This window comes from Lonchura striata, chromosome 5 (assembly GCF_046129695.1).
Source record: "Lonchura striata isolate bLonStr1 chromosome 5, bLonStr1.mat, whole genome shotgun sequence".
NCBI lineage: Eukaryota > Metazoa > Chordata > Aves > Passeriformes > Estrildidae > Lonchura > Lonchura striata.
This window is the reverse complement of record NC_134607.1, coordinates 45081710-45102425: the sequence shown is the minus strand read 5'-3', so window position 1 is coordinate 45102425 and position 20716 is coordinate 45081710. Positions and strand designations below refer to the sequence as shown.

Here is a 20716-nt window from a genome sequence, read left to right as displayed (position 1 = left end):
GAGTCTCTTAATAATGACACGTCATACTGTTTGTCTAAGTACAGGTATTATTGCTTTTGTACTTCATCCATTAGCATCTCTTACCTTCATGGACTACAGTCAAAAAGATATCTAAGCATCCCATCAGAATGGCACAATAATATTAAAATATTTAAATATTAATAACATTTTGATCATTTTCTGATAGTAGCACTTAAGGCTTTTTTCCCCTTTCTCTTTTCTATGTTCTTTGTTTTCTTTTTATTTTTTTTCTCTGACTAACTTTTCTCAACAAAAAATTGTTGTACTTAAGAATTTGCAGAAAGGCAATTTTACACCAGACCCTCAGGTCAGACTTAAATTTCAGTCACTTCCAGGAGGCACATGTCAGAGTCAAGAATATAATGCCCCTAAGTGCTGCCTTCATCCCAGACCAGTCTGATAACGTTGTTGTTATTGAGAAAACCCAATGCCTATGCTGAATAAATATAAATTAGCTGTGATCTTGTCAGAAGGAGCTTGGGAAACGAGTGTAATCCTGCCCTATTCCTGTCATTTACTGTAAGCGCCCAGAGTTCTCCACAGTGTAATGAACTGATACATCTTCAATCTAGTCCACTTCTGCTTTATGCTTTTATGAATACAATATGAAAAAAGGGATAATAGAGAGCACAGAGCATATTTGTGATGTTCTCCTCATTCTAAAGTTGGTGCTCTTGGGATTCCAGCAAGCATTTTTGTAAATTACCTTTCACTGATTGAGTTAGAAATTCCATTCCTAAAGTGACAGATTCTGGATTGCTTACTTTCCTTTTGACAGGAAGAGTCAAATGAACTCCCTTGAGTTGTCTGAAGTAGAAAAAGGCGACCTGTAATTCTCTTACTTAATTTTTTGCTATAATTGCCAAGGAGCTAAGATTCACACTGACAGCAGAAAAGGAGAAGCAGATCCCTTCAGTGAGCAGCAGCAAGGTTCTTATAATCATTGTGAGATTCTTCTTAGATATTTCTTGGACATTTTTTGGGATGAAAAGTAAAAAAAAAAAAAAAAAAAAAAGAAGAAAAAATCTTTACGGCTGCAGAAGATACATCCTGAAATAAAGCTTAAGGTCAAATTTCTTAAGAAGTTTTCTAAAAGGATCCTGTAATCTCTGTGCAAGTGCAGGTGAGATTTTTAAGCAGGCTGATGCCAGACTGACAGAAAGATGGAGTCTTCAGTCTTCCCCCAGGGCCATGAAGGACAACGTAGCTGTTACAGAGACACACACACTGCAGCTGTGGATGAATATTTGTAAAAGAGCACAGTGGACAGAATTCAGACCTGGTAGGCGGAAATGTGATTCTCCTGAAAATAATGGAGTTTCACCACATTTTACTGTGCCTGGTATGATGAACCACAATCCCAGAATACTAAATTGATGAGAATTTATTATCTTTTTATAGCCTCTTCAAGGTCCTCTATTTTCTCTGAAGCTAGATATTCTTCTGGCTGTTTCATTTCCATATCTTTATCAGTGAGGTTTTTACACACTGTTTAACAATATCTCTATTAATGTGTTATGATACCTGGCTCAAGTATGTTTAAATGAATGTATTTTGATTTTATGCCTGCTATTTTTGCTCAGTAACAACAGTTATTATTAACCCCATAACTCAGGGTCACCAGCCTGGACACTCTTTATGCCATCCTAATGTACCTCCAGGGAACCTCATGGCAGTCTTGCTATTTCAGGAGTAACTCCCTTTCTCATTTACTCAAGACCTTCAGACCAGGCTGTCCCAGTGTAGTGACAGCTTCAAAACTCCAAACCAATTCTTGTCTGGTGTTCCATGTATCAGTCTGTGGCACAGAAGAAAAAGTGCTCACATATGTTGGACCTCCACATGTCCCCTATCAAGACATCTCTCTACTTCAGTGCTAAAGTTCGAGCAGTTTTGTAACCATTGAGGATGTCTGTCAAATTCAAGAAGAAGCAAAAAGAATATTTTGAAACTGTCAGGGTAGAAAGGGTATTTTAAGTGGAATAATACTGTAACATTTCCAATTGAATTAAAGCTCAGTTGTGTGGTAAGAGAAGATCTCATGCATCAAGACCTGACAATCCCAGTAGTGTAAAAAAAAATGAGAAAAAGGGAGGAAAAGAAAGAAAAACAGTAATGACAGAAAAATCAAATCAATATTGCAAAAGGAAAGCAATGTTTTATGGTTTTACATTATAACCTATAAACACTGATAAAGAACAGCAGTCAAAATGTGTGGTGTTGCTTTTCTTTGAGATAAATGTTTCCTTTTTGAACCATAACTATATTCCCAGTGTGATATCTGACCCATGGATATTTAATTCTCTTTATGCAACTCTGATTAGGAAGGAAGAATACCTGTTTGGATCCTCAGAGCAGGAAGCTGGCCCATGGCTCTAAATAGGAAATTTAAAATAAAAATCTTTTTTATCTTGAGTCAACTGGCTCAAGTTGAACTTAGTAACTTCCTATGTCAGAAGTTGCCAGAAGCATTGGAATTCTGTGGCTGTCTGATATAGCCATCTTTCCTCTCTTCTCCAAAATACATTGTCTGCAGAAGGGGTATGAAAGCAAAGAAGCAGACCCCAAAGTACCACAGGGAAGTACTGTCTATCAGGCATCCTTTGAAAACCCAATATCTGGGTCTTCTTGGACACAAGATTTGAGCCTAAATAGTTTCTTGGATAAAATACCACTGACTTCACAAAAATGATTTGAACTTGAGGAAACTTCTAAATTTCACTATAATTCTAACTAAGGGAAAGAAAAATACTTCAGTTCTACAGATTGTCTCATCCTGACTTGGATGAGGAAGCATGGGGAATGTTTTCAGAATGTTTCATTTCTGATCTCAGAAACTGCTAATCAAAATTAAAATTGTATGATTTCACTATGTCTGATTCATTCTTCACCTTCAGGGAGACATGCTAAGACAATATTCCAAAAGAATCTTGTGCAAATTCAACATCTCATTCTTTAAGGATGCATTGATGTTTAATGCTTAACTTTAATTTCTAATATAGTAATTGTATTATCTTTAACACTGTGACTTGCCCAAGGAATTAAGCCAAAACTATCTAGAACCCATTCTGAGTGTACTTGGGCAAAGGTGGCACTTTGCGAATGTATAGCATTTAAGGTACTGAAATGTACCTTTGGACCTATTGTATATTGTGATGCACATAGATTACACAGATTATTGTTACAGGAGAAAAAAACCAACAACAGTTAGTGAAAAGATAAGTCATCTTTAGAATTAAATGTCTTGGACAAGGAGTTCATTTGAACTGATTTTGTTTTTCAGACACTGCAAATGGATGTAAACAAGCTGAATATCACATTGCTTCGTATATTTCGCCAAGGAGTGGCAGCAGCACTGGGACTGTTACCTCAGCAAGTTCATATCAACAGACTCATTGTAAGTGCCAAAAGTCTGTGTATTAAAGTGTACCTGTTTATGTAAGTTCTCTTAAATTAATTTTCCTGTCACTATGGAAGAGTGCAATTAAATGGGACAGAAAAATACTTATTATTCCATTTCTTCAACTGCACTACAGAAAAATAGATTCCCATTACAAAATTATTTAAATTTTCCTTTGAAAATACACCATTCTCAGCTAAGCCAGATAAATCTCTTTTTTGTCCTATTCATAAGCAGATTGCTTATCCCTTAGTTTTCATTCCAATGCAGTTCTTTTCATGTTCACACCTTATCCACGTTTTGTTTCTCAAAGGATGAATATTGCTCAAAAAACCGCGTGATTCATCCTTTCAAAGGCATCTTCATAATTTATCCTCAGACTTTCAATTAGTAAATTAAATGTCATCTACAATATTAATATTCATGATTTGTTATTCTGCTATAATAATCTGTCCTCAGAAATTATCTTGTAGACTACGGTATCCTATTGGCAAAAGATGGCAATAAATTTGCTTCTAGCAAAAAATACTTTTTTTAATCAACTGCCATTGTATGGGGTTTTTTTGGGGTATGCATACTTAATAACACATTTGTCTTTTTATGACAATTTTACCATGAAGCAAAAAAAACCAATATCATGTATGTATTGCTAGCCTTTCATTCACATTGCAGAGGGAAGAAGAGGCTTTTTATTCTATGTGCAGGTTGAATATTAGGGAAGAAAACTGACAGGTTCAGCAAAAAAGTATTTTCTGCCTTGAAAGCTTGATAGGATTGTATACATCAAAAAGGATTATAAAATTCCTTCAAGAAATGTCTCTGTCAGAAAAGATCTCACAAATAATGCAGCAAGAAGGATCAATAGGAATGCACTGCAGCCCTTTCCATGTTCTTCAGGAATCTCACTCATTCTTGACAAGTGATGCTATATTTCATTTGTCCCCTGCATTGACCAGAATGAAAGGTTTAAAGACATATGCAAAGAAAAGCACAATTAAATGAGAAATGTTTTGAAGTCTGAGATGTGTATTTCAATATACTGAATTATCTAGTAGCTTTCTTACTAAGCTCCTTGGAAATTATGTAAATAAACAGAAGAAATATGCTGTTTATTTTCCCACTGGTTCCACTTTTTGCTTTCTCCTCACATTTATGATTTAAGGGAAGAGATAATGTCATTTTGCACCTGCATATAGCCCAGAATACAGCAAGTACTATTATTTAATTAGTCTTTTCAACATCTGTAAAAGTTCTTTGAGTCAATATTTCAGCTATGTAAGAAAGAAAGCAAACTTTTCTCCTATTTGCTCTAAAAATCACACAGTCAAAATTCACAATGAAGAAAAAGACACCTTATGAGACATTATTCCCACTTTTCATCTTTCTAACATGAGACAGTTCCTCTCAGACAGAGAGCAGGCAAGCAAGCAGAGAACATTAAAATTCATCTTGCCTTGTTTCAGTGCATTGTTTCTAACCTACTCATCTAGGCTCCCTGTAAAAGCAGCAGAGAGAATGGTAACTGTAGGAGAAGAGGCACTGAGACCTGTCCCGATTATATTAGGATGGATTAAGAGATGCCAGTCCCTCTCTGCTGACTGAAGTGAGGCGAGGTGAGCCAGGATTTGGATGGGCACAGAGGGAGCAGACAGCCTGCTAACCTCTTACATGTAACAACACACAGTGAGCCAGGAAATATTAACTCTGTATTTCCACTGTCTGCTTGACCTTTCCAGTAAATCCTCCTCCTATAAAGGTCCTTTAATGGGATCGAGAAACTCATAAACAGAGGAGGTACAAAACACTGGGAATGCTGCATACCCACCAAGCCTTGCCTGATGCCTGTGACCTGCACACAGCAGCAGTCCCCTTCCCATGTCAGAGACTGAGTACAACCCCAGCCTCAAATCACTTTCTTCAGCTCCTACCAGGAGCCAGTGTCCTTACCATTCTGGCTGAGCGGATGGACCAGCAGCACATGTGAGAGCACAGAGGATGGATTTAGGGCAAACATGTTTGAAGGAGTCCCTTTCTTTGCAGATCTATTTTGAATGCAAGGAATATTTTATGCAAAGGTATTTTAAGAATAGCAAAAGATATATTTTTGTTCACTTCAGTAGAGATAATGATGCACATTCATGGTGATGGAAAGGAGATGGGGGAAATCAGGATGATCCCAGTTTGAGCTGATGTCTCCTATCCCATAATGATGAATAGCAAATAACCAGGTTGGTGAGGTTCTTGCCTGCTCAGGCAGCAATGCAGGGAGCAGCTCCATGCCTACCTCATGTGTGTGGAGCCTTGGGGAGATAGGGTTCCCACATCCTCTTTGGACATCAGAGTTGTCTCATGAGCAGTTCAAGTCTATCACAACAGAGAAACTCTTTCCTTTTTCTACCTTGAAACAGAGTGGGCATCGCTGACATTTCTAATAAAGAACCTCTTAGGCTGCCAGGACTGCATCAAAGACACCAGGACAAGAATTAATAGATAAGGGAGTGGACATTCTCAGGTTACCCATTAAGTGCTAAAAAAACTCCTGGTGCTTTGATATCATTGGACCATATTAAGTTGCACTGCAGTCAGCTAAGAGGACTTTATTGTGGTATGTTTGCATTGCATTGAGAAGGGACTAGAAAGTAATTTCCAAATATCACAGCATTATGCTAAGCATTCCTATTTCAGTTCAGCTCAGATGAACTATTTGCTAAAATCCCTGCTGACACATTTGCATTGACCCCATCATGTGGCTCCTCCTATCACTATGTTATATTGATTGTTTAATGATACTAGACTCAGGAAAAGTCTACCTTGTCGATATTGATTAAGACAAAGCACTTATGCCCACATATAGGATTTTCATTTTCTTCCGTAGTCTGCTGGGATTTACAGAGACAGGCAAAATGTATGCTATGCTCACAGAGCAGGTTGGAACCTTTATATTCCATGGTTTTTTCTTTGGAATTGTAGTTGCGATCTACAGACAGCAGAGATTAATGCCAGACACCTCCTATGATTTTAGTATTTATTTTTTTTTCCCTAGGGGAAGAAGAACTGTGTGGAACTGTTTGTGTCCCCACTGAACACAAAGCCAGGAATTTCTGAGGCGCTCCCATCTGAAGAAGTACTGCGTTCCCTTAATATCAACATTTTGCATCAGAGTTTATCCCAGTTTGGAATAACAGAAGTCTCCCCTGAGGTTGGTTATCAATTTTCTAACCTGTATTATTTTGATACAGATTAGGCACTTACATTCTTGGTAGTATTCCGGCTGAGGTTCTCAAGCATGAGGCAGAAAATGTGTGGGCTTAGAGAGCATCACTAGTGTAAGGCTGTGGGAACAAAAAAATGTCCCTCAGACATTTTTGGAGGTTCCAGGCCCTGGTCAGAAGCATTTTAGACCCCGGCAGGCAGCTGGAAACAGCTGTGATTTTGAGTTTGAGCCATGGAATGATTTACCAACTTTGAGGGTGGAACAAGAAGTCACAAAAGTTCAGATATTATAGTAGAAGTAGTCACAAAGTAGAGGGAAAAGTTTTTTAGTGCTGTACAGGGGGGTTTTAGTTTTGTACATGGGGGTCAGAGGTTTTAAGATGGAGGGATTTGGGCCTCCCCTGTCCTCCCTCTTTCTTCTTCCTGACGTCCATGTTTTTGGTGATGTTGGCACTCACAGGTTGGTTTAGAGTAGAAAAGCACCATTTAATATAGGTAGTAGGCATTGGGGAAAAACTGCGAACATGTATCACGTAATCTATCATATAAAAATAGAGCAGCCCTGGGCGGGGAGAAAGAAGAAGACAGCAGACAGAGAGGATATCAGGGTGTGTGTGTGCCTCTGCCTGAGCTGCTGAGCAAACCGCAGCACCCTGAGAAGACAATCCTTTAGATAACTTGCAATAAACAGCCATGAGACCGAACAAGAGACTGCTGAGCCTTTCTTTGGAAGCATGGGTTGGAGGAGAAGTTTTTCCACCACACGAAGCCACCCCGCAACCTAGGGTGGTCTTCGACATAAGGCAATTATCATAGAATCCTCAAATAGTCTGACTTGGAAAGGATTTTAAAGATCACCTAGTTACAACCCTTCTGCCATGGTCTGTTGTACCTTTCACTAGTCTGGATTGCTCAGAGCCCCATCCAACTAGCTCTGTTAAATTACCTTAATAGTGCTTTATTAGGCTATTTACTCTTTAACATCCATGTCTTCATCGCACAGATGAGCTACCATTGAAATCAGAGATTAGATCCTAAGCATGCGCTAATTGCCTTAAAGGAAATGGACATAAAGAATTCCAGTCTATTAACCAGGGTAGGAAGACATAACAATTTCAATAGAGAAATAAACAGAACGCAGATGCTGGGTGTCACCATTACTACCCATGTAACTTTTGTCTGACATGATTTTGAAAAACTGAATCTATACATTACACCTATGCTTCTTTCTATTTTTAGCATTAGCAAGAGATTTATTTTCTTTATGTGTTCCAAAAAGAGGGTAAAAATAAAACTTGTAGCTATTATTTGTATGACTTCATCCATTTTTTGGAAAAAAAAATCCATTTCAAAGCAGAGATAACACTGTCATCTCCACAGCTTGTCTGAGACATTATCAGTGTGATGGACATCTAATTCTGGGCCAACCATTTAAACTGTACCCAGAAAATGAAAGAAAGCAAAAAAGCCTTAAGGGTAAAAAGCCAGGGAGCTCATGGACATGGTCATATCACACTACTTTTTATTTTGTGTCTTACCTGAAGCCCTTACATATGTATAAAAACCCACAGGATACAGTTTGGGGGCAAACCTCTTCAATCATGTTGTCAAGAATCAAGATTTTCAGTGGAATCTCCCAGTTTGGCAGAGGAGGCATCCGTGTCCAAAAAAATGGGAAAAAAATTTAATTATTCTGATGAGCTATGTTTCCCTCTATGGATAAAAAAGTTCCTGTGTTCCTGTTTCCAAATCTGTGTTTGAGACACTGGTGTTTGAGCCATTGGGCTGTTATGCCTACCTGTATTTCTACTGATTAGAAAATGTTTTGCTAACTTTAAGTATTCTAAGAATCTAGATGTCTTTGTTATAAAAAAAAAAAAAAAGAAATATAAAACAATGCCAGTTCATGTTCTACTACAGCAACCTGCCACTATCAAAATTCAGATTCTCAAGTTTTAGCTGTTCTAATACAAAACATAACAAAGCAGTGGTTTCCAAATGTCAAATCAAGTCTTTATATCACCCATCAGCAACCTGAGTGAAGCTTCCCTTAGGTCAGAATTTCCTTTGTATCTGAAGCACATGAGTCTGACAGTTGGGATAGAGGCAATTATCTATTGCTAGTACTTCAGTTACAAATAACACTTCAGGTAGACATGGGGCAAGAACTTATCTGAATAATATATGAACAGAGAAATGTCATCAAGTTGTGAAGAGATGATGGAAAAAAGCCAAACCTTGAACTCAAGAGCTCATCTTGAGCTAGATACATTTAAATAATCTAGAGTGTTCAGATATTTGTATTTTCTTTCTGTAAAAAAATGTAGATAATAATTTAGAACAGGATTATTCTTAGAATAAATTAGAATGAAAGCTGTGCAGTCTCTTAACACCTAATACTGTTGGGGACACAAGAGATTATTTTAATATTTTAATTGATAGCAGATTGTACAGCTAAGGCATTGATCCTGAAAAATAATGCAGCTTTACACTAATAGGTATTCCTTATGGATCTCAATAAATAGTTTACATGTTTAAGATCACCCAGAAAACATCATCTAAGAAACAGCAACATACAATCTTTACTTGGTCAGCTGCCAACCACATATTTTTCCCTCAACTTGCTCTAAGAACAAATTGCTCCAAACAAAGTAACAGTGAACCCAAACAAAACAGGCAAACTTTGAAGGAAGGTATTGTTATACAAAGCCTTACATAGCTTTGATGCATTATTTTACCCATTGTAAAATGATCTGTGTGTGTACTCCTGAGCTATCAATCCTGATTAAATCATGAGCTAAAATTGTACACTCTTCTATCAAAAGTATGAATGCTTCACAACCAGTATTGTATGTACATTATCAGTGTATCTGTGCATAAAGGAAGCATTACTCTCATCTTTCCAGGTGGGTGGCAGACACAGAGGTGTTAGGGTTGGAATTTGTCTCCTTTTTCAGCTATTTTCAGTATGAGCTGCCTAAGGCTTGAAAATCTTGTGGCTGACAAAAAGAGATATGTTTGACAGGCAGTTCATCACATCTGTAGGACACCTCTCCTGAGATTGTTTGGTTGACCCTTTTTAAAAAGGTTTAGTGTAAACTAGATCCCCAGAGGGTTAATGCTGTGGGAGATTAGCCTGTCCAAAGAAATTTTACTAAGTTTATGTAGGAAAATCCACATGGAAAACTGCTCAGCTCAAAGTCTCAGCCCATACTGTACCATAAACAGCAAAAATCCCAGTGGCTATCAGTATCTGGAACTACATTTCCATTCATTACAGAAATAATTTGCTTGTTCACATCTGCTGATGCATTGATCACTTCTTGATCTATTTTCAAGTATATTGCCTATCTCAAAATTATATTATTTCTTATTCTGCAGTTGCTGAAAGAGCAGTTTCCCTATATGTCCTTATTGTAGGAAGCACGAGAGTACTTTACTGCCTGGTATACAATGAGATGTGTACCAGTGGGAATGTGTAAATTTAAAGGAGTCCTTGCCATTTGAAGGCAATGTCTATACCTTTCATATGTCTTTGATTTTCCAATGGCTTATCGTAGTTGTAGCACTTGCTCTTTTATTATGGTCTAAAGTTTATATCTGAAGTGGGATTTCAGACTGAGTTCTGCTCCATGGGATGTACCACAGTCAGGAGCAGGCTTCTCCAGAACAAAGAACCAAATTGGTTCTTAGTGGTAGGACAAAATTCAGTGACTTAGGAAGTCTGTGTTATGGTGTGGGAATCCTGGCTTTCTAATGTCTTTAAATTGCTTGGATTAAAATAAAACACTACTGGATTTCAGAATTTATTGGAAGAGAACTTGAAGTGGTTTTGAGTGACAAAAATAAATGAAGATACAGTAAATAAAGTTAGGGTTGCTATGTTTTGAGAGCTAAGCCAACTGCCAGCTAGAAATGTGTCACTGAAGATGAAATTTGCAGAGTTCATACCAATATTATGCAATCCCAAAATGTAGCATTATAGCCTCCTTGCACAAAGCGGTTACCTTTGAAGTATGTGATAATAACATACTAGAGCAGAAATAAAAGGAGGCAATCACATACTTAAAGTACACAGAAACTGTAAGTTGTTGTAAAGGGCAAGTGATCAAAACCAGGATCTTAGAAATTACAACGGCCTGGACTGACAGAGGTACCTGGGAACAAAGCAGAGCACAAGGACATGCTCCAGTGATCAGGCAAGGCAGCTGTAGTGTAAAACCTGCATGGCTGCACCCAGAGCACCCAACAGAAACAGGAGCCCTTCTGACTGCCAGTGTGGATGTGGAATCACAGCACTTCATCATACATGTGCTAGAGCTAAGCTAAGCTAGAACTTTTGGGGTGACTGTGTCATGAGAGACACAATTAAGTGGCTATTATCCAGTGTCCTGTGAGCCTGAGAGGTCACACACATTCCTATATGTTTTCATTGGGGGTGGAAGTGATTTCGTGGCAGCCTTTCCTAATGTGCCTCAGCTAACATAGTTAAAATAGCAGAAAAAACCCAAAGCTATTCAGTGTGAACTTCCATGAACCCTTTTTGATCTTGAATTCTACCCCCAGCACCCTGTAAGCTTTCCTCTGAGCTCAAAACGATAGTTTTCTATGCTCTCATTAGTGTTCCAGCCTAAGAGACTAATTGGAGTTAACTGACCCAATTTGCAAATTCACCTGGTTTCCACTGAAAATTTACCTTTTCTGGAAGGTCCTGATACTGCAGCAGAATCTTTCAGTCACAGATTTTACACTGACTACTTCAGGTCAATGTCTCTCTTGTTATTATCAAAAACTGGCTGCTTATTTTACTTGCTTGTAGAAATACTCCGCTATTTTCCCCATAATAATAAGACAATAAAAGCCATAGTGGATTTTTAGTGTCTTTAAAAAAATGTTTATAAAAATTGTTCCGAAAAATCACATTTGTTCCAGTTTAGCAGATACCCTTGTGTGCAGGCACTCTTCAGTAAAGTTAATGATTGAATAACATTGTAAGAATACATTTGATTCTTCCACACATTGAATTATGCTGAATTCAAACAGTTTAAATTAACCTGGCTCATTCTGCCTGAAAAACTTGCCTTATTGGAGACTCATTAGGTAAAGGAAATACTAGGAAATGACACCTTCCTCACTGTTTGCTCTAGGATCTGGTGCTCCCTGAGAGACTGAAATTCCCTTGCCACTCCATCTGCTCTGATATTCCCCCACTTTTATTAGCTGCAGATCTTTGCAAATTAGTCTGAGCATCTGCAAGCTTATTGCTCAAAAACTATCTGAAGGACAAGAATCCTCTCCTTTCTGCCTTGCATTTGGCCATCCTATTAGCTTCTTTCCTGGGCGTCAGCAATTTGTAGTGAGCATGGCAGTTGCTATCCCTCTTATCAGTTTTCCCAGACAAAGGAGCAAAGTTCTGAATGATCTGCATTGACATTTCAAAAAGCAATTCCTTATCGTGGGTGTGAGATGACTCAGTTACTGGAGGTCACAGCTTCTTCTGTCATTAGGAAGCAGCTTCACCAATGATTTTGCTCTCCACCAATTAGATATGGGAGAGAGATTGTCTTGAGTAGGTGAATGTACTACTAAAGTGCTTCAAAATGGTATGTCAAGTAACTTTAAGTTGTGGTATACTTTTTTACCCTTTTTATAGCATTTGTTAATATTCTTTGAACATTATTGTTAAAAAGACAAATCAGGCAAAGACATATCCTGAACACACATAGCACTAGACAGACATCACGGAGATTAATTCTCTTAAAATCTTCTCTTCTTTTATTCTCTTCAGTCTGTTATATCTATGAAGTCTATTATAAAATATTTTTAAAGTTTTGTAACACCATTGAATTAAAGTTTATATAAGTCTCTCATCCATTGTGACAAAAAATCCTACTAACTCTTCATTTACTTTTTAGTGTATTTGTCCTTTCAGTAAAGAGGTATTAAACCATCCCATTTACTCACTTAGAGAAGGTCAGCACAGTCTCCTTTAGCTCCTGCTTTTTATCTAAATTTCCTCCTGAGAGATATGAAACACCGGAAAGCCATCAGGTAACCCACTCAGGGTCAAACATTGGGTTTGCAGCTAATAGGCCACAGCTGCAGCTGCTGCTGTCACCATGGGATTCCCATGGAGCTCAACGGGAGCAGTCTTGGATGTGGAGCAGCTGCAGGTTTGGGCTCTGAGCCAGTACTGGGACCCAAATCCTGTGCCGTGAGCACAGCAGAATGACCTTGCTGTGCTGAGGTAGCAGATTGCAGAGAGAGCTGTACCCCACTACAGTAGCAGCAGTGTTTAAATATGTCTAGGAACAATTTTTGCAGAAATATAAATCTTGCAGGCAAGATTTACAGCTTCTCTTTGAAAGCCCTGGGTTTTAAGTTGCTCATTAAACATCAAACTGACACTTTATGAGTCTTTTTAAAATGTCAATAGCTGCAACATTTTAAAGCTGAGACCATGAAACGATACATAATTACACACACACACACAAATATACTAATTTTACAAGATTGGTTTCTGTAGTTTTGTTGAAGGATTTCCATTCTGGTCCCCAGGACTATTACTTCCAAAGAAAACTCTTCTTTATTTTGCTTTGAGTTCTAAAGCTGCTGACTCCCAGTTAAATACAGACATTTCTTCAAGCAAGCAAGTCTCTTTAAATTAGCCATGCTACCAAATTCCTCTCTAAATGTTTGCATTTTGTGGTAATTGTATCTGTGAATTGTCTTGCATTGTCCTGACTAGTTTAAAAACAAGCATTGCCTAATCCTGTGATGAAAAGAGGACCATGAAAACTATATCGGGATCCAGAACCCAGCATTTTTTGTCAGCTTGTTCCCTTTCTCAGGCCATCATCTCCCACTCCTCAGGAAGCTTTCCCACATGAATTCACCATCACCCAGACTTTCTATTTCTGCGAGGCTGAAGAAGCTTGGTTTTGGGAGGCTTTGCCTTTTTGGAAGACAAAGTTGCCTTGATACATTAGCTGTGCAAAAGAGCAGACTAATGGGTGGCTGAGCAAAAGTGTTAGAGTCCCTAGAGTTTTGCATGCCTATTGAGCAGCCACTCATCTTTGTATGGAGAAACTCTTTCCTTTGTGATAAACTCAGTGATGAACACGACATCCCCAGAGAGGAAAAAGGGCCACACTGGGATAGGAAGACAGCTCAGTATTTAAACTAGAGGTTCATTCAAAACCTTTAGAGAATTTCAGCAAGAGGGAAACACAAAGACCTTGACAATTTACGATGGAAACCAGAATTTTGAAGAGTTGGTTTTACTCAGTCTGAGAATTCTACTGAAAAGACACAATTAAGAAAATAAAGGCAAGTAGCTGAAAATTGGAAGGGCAATGTCTACTGTGGTCCCAGAAACGTCAGACAACATACTTTATTCTAAATAATATATTGCATTTAGGCTAAGGGTACATATACTTTGTTTCTGCTACAAAATCAGTATTTGAAAACATAGTGAAATTCTGGTGATTTAATACTCCAACCAAGTCCCAGTGCTGCAATAAAGACAAAAATAAGTGCTTTTACAATCATTATTATTTCGTAATCCCCAGGAGTTCTGGAAATTTTAGCGTGCACAGCTGTTTCAGAAATGTTCTATCGGTAGGAAGCCAAAGATAATGAGATTAAGCATAATCAGAATTATAGATAGACAGATAATGATATTATTTTCAGCAAAACGAATATTTTTTACGTATTTGTGTGTGTAATCTAGAGGTGACAGTGTGGGAGCTTCCCAGCTCATGAAGGCAAACCAAGTTGCCTGCTCTTTGCTCCGTGTCAGGTGTAAACACTGGGAAGGCTGGGTGTGGGTACTGGGGCTGGAGATAAGCACTGGGAAGAAAGAGGCCGGGCCAGCGCTTCCCAAAGGCCGTGTGGGAGCTCAGCCCTCGGACCTGAGCAGGCAGGTGGTTTCCAGGAAAGGTGCTGGGTCTTGTTTGTGTTACATTCAGGCGGTGTGGCGGCTGGTGGAGAATCCTGTAGATCCCCACGCAGTGCCGGGAGCGCGGGGCGGCTCTGCTCCACGGGCTGGGCGTGGGCAGGGGTGCCAATAGCAGTGTTCAAAGTCATGCCATGTGCTGTGGAATTTCAATGCTGACAAAGCTGAGGAGAGTGATTAATGCCCAGTGAGAGCTATTTAACCTGCACATGCCACTCTTATAACTTTTTTTCTCTTTCTGTTTCTGTTTCATTGCTTAAAAAAGAAAAATGTTTTGCAAGGCCAGCGTGAAACAGACAAAATCTGGAGCAAAGAAGGATTTTATGCTGTTGTCATATTCCTCAGCATCTTTGTCATTCTAGTGACTTGTTTAATGGTAAGTTTTCCTTTTACCTTTATTTTGTTTTTAATTTCATACTTTTCTTAGTCTGAAGGATAGGATTGCACATTCTTTACCTGACAGGTGTTTTCTCAAGGCCAGTAAAAACTCAACTCCAAGGTAAGAATTGGTCACTCTCATAGTGCTGGGAAACCAAAGTTTGAAGAGTCACATTTCTTGATGTATTTTGAGTTGAATGAAGAATGTAACTAGAAGGAAGGTGAAAAAATAAATAGGTTCTTAAATCTACAGGGTGGCTGTGTAGGGATATGAGTGATGACTTCTCAACCTTCTGAGGTCCCAGGATCCCTGAAATCCTCTTGCCTGCCTTTATTTCAGTTTGATTCAATAGTAAAAGCAGCACCACATTGATAGAATGTTGTCAGTGGAGAGTTGTTAAGGTGTATTTGTGTATCAAATACACAAATATTAAATTGAAATAACTAGTAAGTACATGAAGGAATAATCATATTTTTGAGCAACTTTGCTATTCACATTGTATGAGCCCTGTGGCCAGGTTTCGGAGCACTAGGCACAATTCTAATATGCTGAATATGAAAAGTGCAATGGTCACAGAGAAGATGAAGATCATTATACCACTACTGACTTTTTCAGGGTAGTTTTATTATTTTTGTCCGATGTTGTATCTTATATGTTTTCCTTCTTTAAATTGTGTGATACTTCTTAAGTGCACACATAAAATTGTTAACTGAATTATCTCTGACAATTATAAGCATTTATGAACACACAGTATCTTGAGATCTGTTAAGATATTTTTCTCTCAAACACATTTAATTTTCTTAAACCACTTAAAGCCTTAAGATGGAAAGTGTGTTTAATCTGAAGATATTAAATATGTTCACAATTATACAAATGTTCACAAAAAATTTGTAACAAAATGTTATTTAATCTTTAAGGGCTCCCTAAGATTTGAAAAGCACTTGAAAAGCAATTTCTCACAGGAAATTGTTGCTTTATTCAATTACTACTTTCTTCTTGTCTCCATCTTGCCATGCCATTTCACTCAAAAAGAGGAGTATAACTCTAGAAATCTCTTCTCTACCCTTTGTTTTGGAGAACAGATATTTTGGTCATTACTGACTATTTAACTGGAAGAGTATAAAAAATGCTGTCTATCCTTGTCCTGGTACCACACAATATTTTCATTCATGATCTGGAATGCATTGACAATATTGGAAATTGTAAGCATTCTGTATAACAGTATCAGAACTTCAAATATTCTTAGGGTTCCAGAGAAAATATGGGAAAGAACAAGAATTCTGCTTGGCAGGGACAAGAACTAATCATGTGCATTAATACAATGTAGGAAATATGTGGCAAAACAACAGTTCTGTAGGAAACAGTTCCAGCAGTATCACAGAACAGTATCACAGAAGTAGATACGGAGATAAGCAACAAAAATGTTGCAAAAATACACTTCTTAGCCTGGTGTATATAAATGAGGATATGATCTCTAAGATCTGAATTTATCTCTGCTATGGTAATTTGCCTGTCATGTCTTACTCATTTTCTATTGTCTCTACCACATTTGTGAAAAATTTCGGGCAATTATAGGAGGAAGGAGATGCAAGAGTGATCAGAGACACAGATGACATGAAATAATTTGGTTTATTTATGACAGGGAAAAGGGGGAAGCAGAAACATGATAGTTCTCAAATATGGAAAGATTTCAAAGGCTATTGTAAGGAAGAAGATAATACTTTTTCCATTGGGGACTGGAAAAAAAGAAAAATTTTCACAGGGTGATTTGGTTGACTCATTAGAAAGATCTTAGCTATCCTATGTGTCACTAGATCCTGGATTGCATTGCTTGAGGAAGCTTGGGAAGCTTGAGGAAGTTTTCACCCATTAAGATTTTAGACAAACATCTGTCAGAAATAGTTTGGGTGTAGCTGATCTGAAGTTAGGGCAGAGGTCAATACTAGTAGACTCCTTGAATTCCTTCCAGATGAAATTGCTATTATGCTGTGGTCTTTTCTGCAGGTATTCCCCTTTCTGTTCCTCCCAGGTCCAACTTGTATCTTTGCATGTGCTACTGTTTAGACTGTGCAAATGGACACGGTCTCAGATTTTGTCAGGATCTGATAATATATGGGTATGTGCAATCTATAAAGCTAACAAACAGCTCATGTTGGTTTTTATCCCATTTAATGTGTGTCAGAGTGGCAGGTTGGGTTGGTCACTATATTTTTGGCCAGTTCTGTTTTTTATTTTACTTTACTTTAATTAAAACTGTTATAGCCCTGTAACACTATCTGAGGAAAAGTATAAGTGCTTAGAACAAAAGTTGTTGGTTAGATTTTTTTTCAGTTTCTCCTAGGGTCAAGCTGTCTTTTTTCCCTAGGGTCTTAATAATAGATTATTAAACAGTATAATAAATAATACTTGTCCACATTTTAGAAGTCAAAACCATAATTCCTTGGCTCCCCAGGGAGAAAAACTATGTCAAAACATTAGTGACAAGAAGGTATGGTGAGCATTGTCATGGCCATGAATCTCTGAGCTGTTTATCTGCTGGTTATCAGAAAAAAATTAGCTGAAAGCACTCACTGGAGAAAAAGACAGTTAAAATATTTCAAGTCCCTCTTTTATCTTTATTGGTACCAGTGCCCTTGCTTCACAGGTACCCCCAAGAGGGCTTGTTTTTCTGCAAAATTATGAGGAAGAGATCTTATCCTAGTAATTCTAAACCCTTCAGAATGAACAGATGGTTTGCCTAGCTAAGTCTTGTTTAATGTGTGTATTGCTAATGACATTATATCAGTTCCCAGCTAAACCTCTGTTGCTAATCCTTGAACAAACAAACCTATCAAATATATCTAGTCATCACTGGAAAGCTAGGGAGTGATAGATCTTTATGTGGTGCTAGCAGGGGCAACAGCTGTCAAAGAGCTTCTGACTTTCAGAGATAAAAATGCTCTGGTCTAGGTTTTGTCTTACTCAAGGATCCAAATCAAATGCTTTACAGGAACAGATAAAACAAAATGGAAAGTACAAGGGTATCTGCAGACACCTCCAAAAAAACTGTGTAAGTGCCTTCCATCTCCATACACAATATTTACAATTCTCATAAATTTCATAGCTTGTAAGGCATGTTTTGAAAATTGAACAGCTATGGCTCAGAAACTGTTTTTTCGCATTGCCCTCCAAAGAAATAAGATGTGTTAAACAGGTGTAACATGGGTACCTCTGGAGTGACATTACTGAGCACAAGCTACCTGTCTGCCCTCACCAAGCTAGGGTTCAGCAGCATCAGTAGAGTTTGATGGAAGAAGGTCAGTACAACTTCTGCTTTTGTTGCACATACTCGATGTCCACGTTCATAAGCAATATGTGGGCAGATAATCCTGGTATTACAGTGTGCTCAGAAGTCAATTTCTTGGTGATTATAAAGCACACTTTTCTGAACAGATGGTTAAGCAACTTCATTGGCCACTCATCACTTCAGCTTTATTTCAGAATAGTTAATGTTTCTCTGAGGATATTGAAGCCTATCACTACCTGGAGGAGTATTTCAGAGCAATAGGAGCCTTCTGTTACCAAAGTGACCTAGTAATGTTAGTCTGTTCAACTATCAGCTCCATGCCAGATGAGTAAGGGCTTTTAGGAACATCTGCTCTAAAAAAAATTGAGGCTATTGTAATTAGAGACTTGTATCTGGCTAAGTCATAAACATCTATTTTATTTTGTGCCATTGTCTTTCTTGTGTTAAAATGCTTAAAATTTATTCTACAGTTACTCTATCATTATTTCTTTCCTCACAACATCTTCTGTAACTAATTTCCATTGTGTGTTATTTGCTCTTTTAATAATACTACTGCAGGTATTACAAATAACTACTGACTCACAGTAAGAACTGTGAAAATCTCTACTGTGTACACTCTGCAGTTTATGTAATGCAGTTTATGTATTTATCTTGTTGTGGGAAATGCTGTGTAGCACAACTTGTGACTTACCTTCTATGAATGAAAGCCATGTATGACAATCTTATCCAGCATCTGTGATACCTTCCTTGCCTTGTTTACCAGGTAATTGAGGTTGATCTGTTCTCTTTATTTCTGTAGGTTCTGTACAGATTAAAGGAGAAGATCCAGTTGTCACTAAGGCAAGAGAAGGAAAAGAAGCAGGAGATCCACCTCTCACCCCTTCCCCTGCAGACATCTCAGACTGAGTATAAGACCACCAACAGCATGGTCCAGCCTCAACAGGCTCCAAAGGTTATCAATGTTGTAGTGGACTCTCAAGGCCAATGTGTTCCTGAGCTCAAACCTCCCCTGTGTGCCAGTCCATCTCCTTTCAGAATGAAACCTGTGGGACTCCAGGAAAGGTAGGATGGTGCCTGGTATACTCAGGATTTATTCTGCTTTTTTATACTTATGCTTCATGATTTCATATGTTTCTCTTCTGTCAATGAATGGGAGACTTTGCCATACAGACATCTGAGAAGTGGGATTTTGCTGTGTTAACATCTGTCTCACAGGTATTCTCTCCTATCCTTTTCTTTACATATGACCAAAGATTCCGGTCATATGAAAATGTTCTGCTTTAGGCTGAGATTAACTGCATTAGTAGCATTCTTTTTGCTGTTTATATTTTTCCCATACTCCAAATAAATATTTTTTTCATTTTTCATTGATTTTTGCCTGTTTTGATCCTGGAGATAATGGAAGAGAGTTCAGGGGCTGGTTATGTATTGTCAAAAAAGGACATTCTCATTCTCAGGGAGTCCCTAGCACCTGGAAAACTTAGAAGAAATATTTACACCGAGTGTATTTAGCAATCTCATACAGTGTTTCCATTATCACCTTTAGATACCTTTTTTTCTTAAATGCATCTTTCCATGATGGTCAGGATATAGTGCAAAGTCAACAGGCTTTACCAAAAGGAAGAAGTGATGAGTAATGAAACCAACTCTTGTGTGCAGTTCCTCAGAAATACTTGGGCACCAAACCCTGTCATTCATTGTACCTTTCAAAAACTAGGCCAGCGCTCTTTTTATAAAACTAGTTATTCTTCCCACAAGAGAATGCACACTGACATCTGTCTCCCCTGTGTTAGAAACCTGTATAATTTCTTGTCTGATGGCTGCAGGCTGCTTTCATAAAGCATCAGTGTTTTGAATAGCTCACATAGCATGCAGCTGTGCAACTGAACTCTCCTGCCCCAGCACAGATGATAAATGAAAGAACAGACGCCATGTGGAGACCAAGAAGAGCCTCATCTGTGAGGACTCAGCTGAGCTGTAACCCTGATTCAGCTTCAGCCATGGGGATTTCAATGGCAGAGATTTTATCAATGGATTTTTGACAGACAGAGCTCAGGGAGGGGGATTGATTCTTCTGTGAGTAAAAGAGGCTTAAAGGCAGGGCTGTCATAAAAAATGTAGTGATATCACTGCAGAAAAAAAAAAAAAAGGAATGGAGGAAGCAAGTAAATACATTTTGATAGTTTCTGTCATTCCACAAGACCCTAAAAATAAAGCCCACAAGCATGGGAATCACACAGCTAATTTATACTTAGTACCTAACATAGTATATGCAATAGTTGAGAGGAATTAAGGGAAAGTGTCACCCTGATTCTTAAGATTTTCTAAAGCCTTCTGAGTTTACATTCTGTTGGAGAACTTTCCCACACAATTTCTATAAACAACATATTGTTTTGCATTCCTTTATGGGGGTGGAGAAACTTGATGTACTAGTGGTTTGTCCAATGTCTTTGGAGAGGT

The 20716-nt window shown here is 38.1% G+C and overlaps 1 protein-coding gene across 1 annotated transcript in view; it reads left to right on the top strand.

The window, feature by feature from the left end:
- PTPRR (protein tyrosine phosphatase receptor type R) overlaps nucleotides 1-20716 on the top strand; it is a 135882-nt gene that overhangs the window by 64302 nt on the left and 50864 nt on the right. The window contains exons 3-6 of the mRNA XM_021528964.3: nucleotides 3305-3418; nucleotides 6465-6620; nucleotides 14857-14967; nucleotides 19056-19318. Of these exons, the coding sequence (XP_021384639.2) occupies nucleotides 3305-3418; nucleotides 6465-6620; nucleotides 14857-14967; nucleotides 19056-19318 (644 nt within the window). The remainder of the gene's footprint in view (nucleotides 1-3304; nucleotides 3419-6464; nucleotides 6621-14856; nucleotides 14968-19055; nucleotides 19319-20716) is intronic.